This window comes from Urocampus carinirostris, chromosome 12 (assembly GCF_059441175.1).
Source record: "Urocampus carinirostris isolate Australia breed hairy pipefish chromosome 12, RoL_Ucar_1.0, whole genome shotgun sequence".
NCBI lineage: Eukaryota > Metazoa > Chordata > Actinopteri > Syngnathiformes > Syngnathidae > Urocampus > Urocampus carinirostris.
The window spans coordinates 13,484,379-13,496,426 of NC_142360.1; the positions used below are offsets into that span (position 1 = coordinate 13,484,379).

The 12,048-nt window shown below is 40.3% G+C and overlaps 2 protein-coding genes across 3 annotated transcripts in view; both read left to right on the top strand.

The window, feature by feature from the left end:
• The window catches only part of bcar3 (BCAR3 adaptor protein, NSP family member), a 104,858-nt gene that overhangs the window by 39,213 nt on the left and 53,597 nt on the right, over positions 1-12,048 (top strand). The gene's annotated exons all lie outside the window — the stretch shown is intronic.
• LOC148355011 (uncharacterized) lies at positions 2,261-4,001 on the top strand. Its single transcript, XM_088350149.1, has 2 exons — positions 2,261-2,998; positions 3,200-4,001. The coding sequence occupies exons 1-2, from the start codon at positions 2,261-2,263 to the stop codon at positions 3,998-4,000; spliced, it is 1,539 nt and encodes a 512-aa protein (XP_088206275.1). The 3' UTR covers position 4,001.

The following is a 12,048-nucleotide window of genomic DNA, read 5'->3' on the forward strand; positions in this document are numbered from 1 at the left end:
ACTGTGCCGCGACACACTAGTGTGCCGTACGAGATAGTCAGCTGTGCAGTGAGAAATCATCCAATGTCACTTTTTAAAATTAAACATTTATGAATAATTTTCTGCAAATATTATGTCATTATCAAGTGCCTGCGCTGTAAAAACTCGGGGTATTATAAATTATATTGTAATTAAACATACTGTTCAGCGTCATTTTATAACATTTTTGGTTAGTGGTGTGCCACGAAAATTTTCCAATGTAACAAACATGCCCTGGCTCAAAAAAGGTTGAAAAACACTGCAGTAGGCTATGTGAGCCTTATAACCTGGTGTGCCTCATATACCGCAGAATACAGTGGATTACATTGGTAATCCAGACATAAATCCGTGTTAATGCATATTTCAGTGATAATTGATCAATTGATAATAATCGCTGGGCCAATTTCCAATGTATGCAATGGGATTCAAACCCGAGACGTGGCTGTGAGGGCGTTGACATTTAACCACTAGACCACAGATGAGGTAACAAAAGACAATAGAATTTCTCATCATCACACTTTTTAAATTCACGGTGCCAGAAACACTGTTTTGCATAGTGCCTTCAGGTTTAACATTTTCTTTATTTCTTCCCCTGTGTGCCGATAACGTTGTGAAAGACAGAGCCAGAAAAAGAAAAGGCTTTCAGGAAAATACTATACAAGCTCTTTTATGTATGTACACATATTAAACCAAGAGGTTATTGATGCACAGGTGAAGAAGTGGAGAGTCAGTTGAACCTATCAGAATGCATTATTTATGGAACTGTGATTAATAAAAGTTTGATAATGAGAAGCTGTATTAGATAGATAGATAGATAGATAGATAGATAGATAGATAGATAGATAGATAGATAGATAGATAGATAGATAGATAGATAGATAGATAGATAGATAGATAGATAGATAGATAGATAGATAGATAGATAGATAGATAGATAGATAGATAGATAGATAGATACTTTATTCATCCCCGCAGGGAAATTCACAATTGACTTTTTGTATGTCATCTGTACCACTGCTGATACAGTGGTACGAAATTGACTCCTTAAGTCAGCAATATTTATCGACTGATTAATTATGAGCCGAAACTGTTTAAAGAACACAATGGTTATACATGAATAAACAGTAGTTCTCACAGTAGTTTCAATTTAATGTGCCTTAAAGTCTACCGGCCTTTATGCATGAGAAATATATGTCAAAAGACTTATAATCTGGTGCGCCTAATAGTACAGTAAATACGGTAGATGCTCAAAATTCCTACTATCTCCCTTGCTGATTTGATAAGCAGTCCCTCACACTAATTGCTTTCTATAAAAAGATAAACGAGTTCATTTCATTGGCATGCAAGCGGCGGCTGGTCCATCTCACTCTCCGTTGCCCTACCCGTCCAATGACCTCCGACCTCTGACCTTATGTCGCATATAGCCCCTGTTTGGCCAATTTGTCTTTCTATTGGCTCGACTGGGCACCCTAGCAGACCACCAAGTGAGAAAGATAAGGGAAAGTTGGAGGACAGCAGAGAAAGGTAAGGGACAGGCGCAGGGGTCAGCAATAAATGATTGGTGAAAAATTAATGCCATTAATTGCGAAAAATTAATGGAATGGTTGCTTAAATTCATAAATCCATTTATTGCAAAATTTAAATAATTAGCAATTATTGCGAGTTTGCGACCCATTAATTGCGAAAATATTCGGGTTTTTTGTTAGTCGATTGCGTCAACAAACGTGCAAATTTTCTCGCCGCGCGAGCATTTCGTATGCGGTCAAGGGCACATACACGCACAATCGGGACAGTGCATGCATACGCGTAAGCTACCGTGTTTCCCCCATTATAAGGCCCAGCTTTTTATGAGAAATGAAATTCAACCTTCCTGCAAATAAGAGGCTCATATTACCTATGAAAACCGTAGATATCAACGTTATTTAACAACGGCAATGCTTTTCTAAGAAATTTTTAGCGAAAATGTATTACTTTTGCACATATTTTTATTTCAAAACCTCAATTTTTGACGATGATTTTGAAGTAAGGCCGGCCTTATATTCGGGGAAACACGGTAGCTGTACGTACATAGTGTGGTTGCAAAGCAGCTTTTTATTGGTCGGGACAAAATCGGGCTTGTTGATTAGCTCACGTTTTGCCTCAAGCACGTACGTCGTGGATGCACATACGCACATGTTGTACACCACTACTATTACGCTGTATTAATTGTAATCTTCGCACGGTTATGGGACCGAAGGAAAAAATGGTTAGAGAGTACTTCACACAGATTGATGTCGTCAACGGCAAATGGCGCTGCTCATGTGGCGCCGAGCGCATCCAACGGCGCAACACCGGTTGGAGCAATTTGGAAAGCCACATTAAAAGTCAGCACTTGCAGAAAGAAAGTGATGCAAAGAAGCAGGAGTCATCGAATCCTGGATCGATAGAAAATTTCCTGTCGTCACCTTCAACCGTTTGCCGAAAAGGAATACGAATCTTCAAGTGGCTGCGGTTGGTTTGTATCGACCTGGAGCCTTTCAATGTTGTTGATCGGCCTACCATCAGGGACATCAGCAATACGGAGCCAATCTGCACAAACACCTTAAAGAAGTATTTGGCCTTGGTGACACAGGGTGTGCGACAGAAAATCGCCTTCGATCTGCCATCCCGATTCGCGGTGGTATTCGACGGATGGACTTGTTCTTCCGATTATTACGTTGGCGTTTTCGCCTCGTATATAAGCCCACGCGGTCGGGAAAGTGCTCTCCTCGGCTTCTCAACACTTTTGGATCCCAAGGCACAGACGGCTGAAAACCACCTGGTGTTCATCGAAGACATCCTTAGCAGGTACGGCAAGTCTATGGCCAACGTGGTGGCACTTTGTGGCGACAACTGCAAGGTGAACAAAGCCATTGCAAAGCAGTGCAATGTTCCTCTGGTCGGCTGCGCCTCCCATCGCTTCAACCTCGCTGTCAAAGAACTCTTGAAGCCCTACGAAAAGGTGAACTTCTTTTCTATGCTGCTTACTTATATCTCACAATATCTATATTGAAGACAGAGTGCACTCTGTCACAGCGGTTCCACAATATTTTTTTCACATACCCCACGCGGCCACGCCTTCTATCAAAGGAATTTTACGCAAGGCGATTTTAAGCTGCTCAAATTTAGCATATTTCTTATTTCCTGCTTTTACTTTTTTAAGGTACTCTGTAAGTTGAACTCCTTGATGGCTCGCCTGAGATACAGCACGCTTAGTGCACTACTGGATGAGTACACAGACCTTCGACCGTTGACGAGAAATGAGACACGGTGGTCAAGCACGGCAAAGATGGTGCGCAGGTTCTTCGAGCTGCAGAAAATTCTTGCAAAAGAAGTTTTCACCACCGACCCAAGGGTGATGGATTTACTTCTCAACGCAGCGGATGTTCATAAACTCACTCAACTCAACGGTGATTTGGCCAAGTTGGATTCTTTGACGCTTACTTTGCAGCAAGAAGATCTGACAGTCGCAGAGGCGAGGTACCTCTTTGATGTTGCAATGTCGTCCCATCCTGCCATGGCCCATCACCTCAGCCCCGACGCCGAAATCGTTCAAGCGCCTATGTTTGAGAGGGCTATTGTGAAAATTCAAAACCAAAAACATGGTCAACTTACGGCAAAAGAGCGTCAAGCAGTGGAGGCTCTCAAAGTCACCGAAACTGCACCGGTCGATGAAAGTCCAATAGATGAGTCATCGGATATGGCCTTCGGCCAAAATTTGATAAAACGGCGCCGCCTGAACATGATGCTGCCCACCTTTGATCAATTTATCGATACAACATTTATACTGCCAACTTCCAACATAGTAGAACGCTTTTTCAGTGCTGCCGGATGTGCCTATGCGGATGAACGGTACAACTTGTCAACAAATTGCCTAGAAGCCCAACTTTTTTTGTTTTCTAACAACCGCTTCTGGGACAGCGAATTTGTTTCCCACATCGTTTCATCTAATGAAAATCTCTAACATTTTCACTTATCTCCGATGTTTCTATGTTGTACACATTTTTGTTCATAAATGAGTGTGTAATAAATAGCAAAACCTCTTATTACTAAGGTGTCTTACTGCGCATGATAATGTTGGCGTGAATGTTCTATCATTCACTGTTCATCTAACCTCAGTTAGTGTTCCGACAATTCCCCTCAGCATTATTGGTATTTTCTTTCTATTTCAGTAGAAGTATAATAGGTGTTAGAAACACTGATTTGCATAGTCTTTAGAGTAAACATGCTTTTGTTTTTTTTAGGTTTTCCTTGCCCCCATAAACAATTTAGATCAGGGGTTTTGTGTTTACCATGATTGTGTCCTGTGAAGCCCTTTGAGACTTTCTGTGATTAAGGGCTATAATGTGATTTGACATGTCATTTGTCAAATCGGAGCTGTGCACAAAAAGTTCTGTATTGATAGTTTCTATCAGCATCTCAAACGTCCATGTGGGTCTGATACCAGGTCACAGAACGTTAACTCAACATATCCTTGACTTTATTACGTGTTTACAGCAGCCACCAGTTTACCACTACTTCAACTTTTGCATCAATCTTAAAGCTACTGCCATCTGTGTTTAATTTTGCAATAGTAAAAGTTATTTTCTCTGTAGTTTTTACTTTCCTAGAAGTGATTGCTCTTCTTGTACTTCTCCTTTTCTCCACTTATACTTTTGGCTCAAGTTGATTCTCTCAGAAAGAGGTGTCACTACTTACTTGTAGCTTAAAAAGTGTTTAGATTTTTTTCGAGAGAGACGCTCCACATTTGTCAAGACACAATTCTATAAAATTGCCGAACGCGCTCTCCTGACAAAAGTCAATTCTTTAGAGCATTTCAATTCTTTGATGTGATGTTTGATAATTTAATAAAATGTAGAAAATAATAATAATGCCAGAGCCTTTGTCCCTTATTATTGTAGATATACCACTTAAAATTTGTCTCCCTCCCACAGTTACTTGAGAATGTTGAGACTCAGTTGAGAGTCATTTTTATCATAAAAAATGGTTTCAAGGTGCGAGGATTTTTTTTTTGTAAGAATATCAGAAATACAGCAAACGAGGATACTGAAGTATTTACCTCAGGGGCAGACGGGGCTGGGCGCGATACAAAAGGAAGTGTGTGTGCTGTGTTCAGAGGTCCGTCCATTCCTACCGCTCACCCATTCAAATTGCCGTGGGTGCTTTGCTGGCGTTTTGGTGTGTTTACAGTTTGTTCTGTGGTGTTTTGTCATAAAGTGTCTCAACAATGAACATAGATTGTTTAATGAGTATCCATATAAAGGATTCCTTAGCGGTTTACAGCCTAATCAGGGTGTGTTGGTGTGACACCTCGACCGTAAACTGTACCATATATTCACGACCATAAGGAGCACACAAAAGTCTCAGATTTTCTTCAAAATGGGCGCTCTATGTGTGATGTAAAGTGTCGGCCGTAGCGAAGCACACAATGAAGCTGCTAAAGTGTGAAGTTCAGGCGTCAAATCTAAAGAGTGATGTGTGGGCTTGTATGTAAGGCTAGGTTTACACTGCAGAGCTTTATGCTCAATTCCGATTCATGGGTGAAATACCATGTTTTTGTAAGATCGTTCACTTTTCCAACTTAATGAGAGTTATATGCGATCTCCCGTGACTTTTAAGCGTCCCACAAGTGCAAAAGAGGACACGTGACGTCGCATGCATTGCACCCATTGTTTGTAGAAGTACACCCGTGACCAATAATCAGGCGCGCTCTATCCATCCATCCATCCATCATCTGCACCGTTTATCCTCTGTAGGATCGCAGGGGTGCTGCAGCCCATCCCAGCTATCTTCGGGCAGTGGGCAGGGGACACACTGAACTGTTTGCCAGCCAGTCACAGGGCACTCAGAGAAAGACAACTCTCTCACTCATCCACATCTAGGGACAATTCAAACTGGCCAATGCATGTTTTTGGGAGGACACCGGCCAATGCATGGTTTTAGGAGGAAACCGGAGTGCCTGGAGGAACCTACGCAGGCACGGGGAGAACGCACAAACTCCACACGGGGAGGCTGCGGTAGCTGGACTTGAACCCTGAACCTCTGCACTCTATGTACTGTATATATTAAATACAGAAATAGAACAAGCTGCAAAGACAGTGCCTTTTAACACAGTGTGTCTGGTGGTCGTTAAAACATGTTAGTTAAAAATGTACCCTTTACATACTGCACCGAACCAGTGCTTGTCAAAGTTTTCTTTAGCTTTGCTCATGCTATAAATTGAAAGACAAAGATTAACTTTGCATGACCTTAATTTTGTTTTTAAACCAGATGTACTCATGAAAAAAGCCATAGGTTACTAAACCCTGAGCTATGTAATGTCAATGGCATTCAAGGAGTTAAATTTGTAATTTTCAACTTTTCATTGTACTTTGTTTGAACGGATTGATTCGGCATGAAATACATTTTTGAAGTGGAATGTGCAGGATGTATGTTTGGAGTAGTGGCCCCTCCTGAAAGAGACAGTACTGTTTTTGTCCAATACTGACATGTGCTGGTTGCCCACTGACACTGCATTGCCTCAGATTTTCACTTTCACTCTCCCACACGCTCACATTTGCATCCAACCTCATACGGTGTACTCCCATAGACGTGTAGCCCACATGCGGTGATGCTAAATGGCATGTGGGGAAGCAAAAGAACAACAGAAGCCAGGAAAAGACTGCGGTGAAAGCAGCCCGCCCTCTCCACTTTTGACTCTTTCTGATATTCTCACTTTCTTGTGCAGAAGGTCCGTCTGGCGGTTGTGAAAGCATAAAGTGTCCGATGCTGTTTCAGCAAAAAGGCAACAAATACAAAAGTCAAAGTTAGCTGTGGTTAGTCTGTGCAGACTGGAAGGACGACCACACTTACCATCATTTGCCGCTCTTCTTAAACTCACTCAGCTATGATTGAACATTGTGTGAAGTCAGTCCTTGAGTTTTCTCAACCTTATGACTGATGGTTGCCAATGTTTATCAATTTGCGCTTAAGCTTTAAGGTAATCCCAAATTTTTAAACATGCTACCATGAGGAAATAATACATGGTTTCTGCCCAAAATCCATCTCTCTCTCTCTCTCTCTCTCTCTCTCTCTCTCTCTCTCTCTCTCTCTCTCTCTCTCTCTCTCTCTCTCTCTCTCTCTCTCTCTCTCTCTCTCTCTCTCTCTCTCTCTCTCTCTCTCTATATATATATATATATATATATATATATATATATCTATCATCAGTGTAGTCTATTTTCTGACATAATATGCTATGAAGACAGCATGTCTTGTCTTAGTCATTCTATACTGTGATGTCATCAGAGGAACACCAGCACCGTAGCAAGCCAGTCGCCATATTGTTTTATGTGATAGTCAATGCGGTTACGAGGTTTTCAAGCGACGTTTAGGTAGTTTTTGTGGAGAATGCCGAGGTGTTGTGTCCTAGGTGGACGGCACAACAAAGAGCGAGCTGCCAAAAAGGTGCTAACTGGCAAGAAACAACACGGAGAGCCCCCAACAAGGGGAAAACCAGGACAAATATACAAAAGGCGGTCGCAGCCTAAATGCAAGGCTGGTTGACCGAAAAAATACGCAGTGACCAAAACTAACAGGGAACTAACAACAAAAAGTGGCAACAACTACAGCAATTAAAACGAAGCCAGCCAGGGTTAAACCAACTAAGGAACACGGCAAAACCGGCACGGATGCCAGGCTAGCCGATCAAAAAAAAAAAAAAAACCCGCAGCGAACATCCAAGCTAACTGGAAACCAACAATGTAAAGTTGCAACTGCGATCAACACAAAGCCGACTGGGAATAAAATAAAGGGACAAGGCAAACCAGCGCTAACGTCAGGCTGCCCGGCCGAACAACACACTGCGGGCAACGAACGGGCACCAACCGGGAGCAATTAAAACCGAAAAGCCCCTATGCTAACACCAAGCTAACCAGACACACACAGCAAAAAACACCTACGAAAAGCCACAATTCCGTACGTCCAAGCAGAAATGAGCAGTATACAATTGTTGTTCACTACAATCGCTGTCTGTTTCGGAACTTGCATCACATTTTGTGTTAATTGGATGTACAATTTTGAAAGACTGTGTTTCTTTAATGACATCACAGCTCTACAACAAACACGCCAGATGGGTTAACTTTGAGACTAAATTTCTCAAGTCACCTGGCTTGTGTTATATTATACAACATATTTGCATGATTGTGGGGAGGAACACTACACTTTTTGTGCCAAGTTAAAAAAACTTTGTGTTTGGAAAACCTTTAAGTAAGGAAACCCCCGCCAGTCCGTTAACAGTAATCTCGACACGGGTGTTGTCAGATTGGAGGGTTAGGACAGAGAGGCCAAGGGGCATGAGGTCTATGTGGTGAATGTTTGGGGACATCCCCTGAGGTCAGAAGCAAAATATAGCAACAGTGTGTGGTCAGAGAGGGTTGGGTGGCATTATGCTATGTGAAACCCGCCCGCACGCTAGTTTGTCATTTCCAGGAAACCAATGCTCATCATTTTCCGACATGCTACTTAAATTCAGATTTATTATCAAAACATTATACATCCATTGCAGTCGTTTTGAACTGCATTCGGCTAACTATATTATAATAATGGATCTATATTAGTATCGCATACGTGTATGAATAATGAATGCATATATAATCTCTACTACTGTATGTAATCCAAAACTAAATTTTCGGCTACCCTTTTACTAATCTGACCATGTCTGGATGCAACAGCAAAATACAGTCTAAAATATATATGGTCAATTGAAGATAATATCACCTGTTATAATTCCATAAAATTTCCGAGAGCCAACACCCAAGAGCCAAACCCGATAAATAAAAACAATAAATCGAATGCCTCCTTGTAGTGTAAATATGATTGATTTAAATGAGAAAGGGGGGTCATCTAAAAACAGACCAAAAAACAAGATTGTTGCAGGATTTAGCAACATTTAAATTCCCTTAAAGCAGGGGTGGGCAAACGTTTTCAGTCGCAGGCTGTATTGGGTTAAGACAATTGGCAGAGGGGTCTTGCCAGGACAAAAATAATTATCGATTTAATTTTTATGATAATAATAATTTGTATTTCGAAGTGCCTTACAGGACACCCAAGGTTGCTGTACATAAGAGGAGGACACAACAATAAACAAATAGTAAAACAAGCAAGTAATAAATGGCCAATAAGACACATTATAGTTAAAAGGGGTGGTGTGTGAGGCATATGGTCAAACATAGGCAAGTCTGAAGAGGTGAGTTTTGAGTCCGGATTTGAAGGTGGACACGGTTGCAGAATTTCCGAGGTCAGGCAGCAATGAGTTCCAGAGCTGGGGGGCAGAGCGCCTGAAAGCTCTGCTCCCCATGGAGCTGAGGCGGGCAGGGGGTATATCGAGACGGAGGGAGAAAGATGAGCTGAGGCTGTGGGATGGCTTGGCAATGTGAAGGAGGTCGCAGAGGTAGGGAGGGGCAAGGTTATGAATGGCCATGTAGGTCTAGAGCTGATAGTGTCAAATTCAATACTTCGGCAATACTGGAAGAAAAAGATCATGTAGACCGTTTCAATTCTTCTCATTTTCATCGATGAATAAATATTCATGTCCATACATATCTTCACTTACATGTAGAATTATAAATCGATTAATTCCATGAAAAAAAATGTCAAACACTCCAAATTAAAGCATCCTAATATTTTAGGTCCTTGTTTTCAAGCACTTTATTTGATAATATGCATTGAAAAACTCAAAATTCAATTGGGCTGGTCCAAAAGTTTTTTTCCTGCATAAAACATTATAAATATCTCTCTCTACCTTGAAGTGTCGTTAAAATGTTTGTCAACAAAAGACACAATATTTTCTGCATTTTATCATATGAGCTCTTTCACAATAAACTATTATATTCTTACTATAAAACAACGTTGATGCCTTTTTTTTAAATAATTCAGTTACATTGGTAGAGATTACTCTCACGTGGTTTTATTGAACTATACTAATTATGCAAAACACTCAATAGAATTTTGAATCTGGAATCGCTGTGCTTTTTAATACCACCCTTTCAAATATTTATAGGAAAGGGTCTGGCATCTAAATGTTTGTCACTTTAGTACTTCCTTTCAATTAAGTTTTTCAAATGAGCTCAAAGGACTCTAACATTTGAACGTGTTGGATTCACAAATTGGGCGGAGGGCACTGAAATTTGGCTGGAATTCCCACAATCAGGTAATAGGAACCCAACGCAAAATTTACTTTATTTTTAGAGAGGAATTGGCATTTTAAAATGGCCAACAGTTACAAAAATTTGATTCAGTTGGATGTCTTTTTTTAAAGAAATAATGTGTATAATTTACTGCCTCCTACTGGTTTAAAAATATTCATATGTTGAGGAATTTATATTCATTTACATAAGATAATGTTAAACTAGAGGGAGTTAACATGATTAACCACCATCTTGCTGCTAAGGGTACCCCTATGAAACCAAAAACCTAGTGAAAGGCTGGGCAAAAAAAAAGAAAAGTAAAATGGTGCATTTTTGTTTTTGGGTCACCAAACGACTGCTACAAATGAAGTCGCGATAATATTATATAACTTAAACAAACAAAATCAGATGGATTTATCTGGATATGTCTCCTTTAAGCAGGCCAAACTCATCCAATGTTGTGTTCACACCATCAAAACTTTGGCATCTAAACTGTATGTGACAATCATTATAAGCTTAATTATACGTGTCATGCATGCAAGTGTCCACATCTGCATGAAAAAAAAAAAAAGGAAAAAAAGAAATTCTGCTACATTCTGTGGCCACCGCAGTTTTGGAACAGCGATTGTGAGAAAGCTTCATATATAACTACAAAAGTTTACCACGCTAGTTAATTCCATATGTACTGTACATGAAGTCTCTTCTTTTTGGACACCTTGAAAAAGGAAATTTTTTCGACAGTGGTTTTCCTTTCATCATTCCTTTGCCGCTGGAGACATTTGAGCACACAATTTATATAATATGTGGCACTGAGGAAACCTAAACAGTGCAGAAACTGTTGTGAATGCAGCCTTCTGTTCTATTACGTAATGAAATCCCACCTTAATGTTTGGGGTCATATTAAAGCCGAGAGGGTTTTCAGCTGAACATGTTTGCTTTGTTAAGTACTGGCCTGGCGCTAATATTCCCATGAGAACACGAGTGGAAGCTTAAAAGGACTTTAACCGGCAACGCTGTTCCGGATTTGAGCTAATGACCTCTTTGGGCCGCAAGCCTCCTGGAGGACGGCTACATTTGGCGACTACAGCTTGCTCATTTCTAGGGCTGCAACGATTAGTCTGCGTTGTCGTCAAAAATTGATAATAGAAATAATCTACAACGAATTCTATTGTCGACTATTGTGCTTGACACTTTTTCCAACAGAGGCATCACTACATAAATATAATTTCTAGTGAAAGTCACACATGCACAATAACAAATAGAGTCTCTGCCTTGAACAGTAACAAAAACATACAGAAATGGCGGCATCAAAATCAACTACGCGTACCCAAACTTCTGAAGCTTGCAAAGCAGACCTTGCACATCATGGCAGTAGATCGGTGACGCATGAACATTTAAACAGCACGACGAACATTTAGGCCAATAGGCTTATTATTTTATACGCGTATATTTGGCCATACTGTAAAAAGGCTTGATCATGATGCCTAATTATGCCTGAAACATATGAGTAATTAAATTAATGTCGTCTAAAGAACAAACGTCACATGTCAAAACCGTTAGATTTCAGACTTTTTGAGAATCATTAAGTACTTTTATTACAGACTTTGCACTTGACCATTGAATGTACTTCACAAAATGGATAAATATATTATTAGTATTTTTTGTACTTTTTTACAGCTGCTAATGCACCTGTTCTTGGTACACAGGGATTAAAAAAATTGATTTTGATTCATTATTTATTTGCCTGCACATAAAATATGGACAGAGGTTTCGTTTAGCAATGCAATTAACGATTATTTCAATAATTGTTGAATCGTTCGATTTCTTTTTTTGATGAATTGGTGAACCG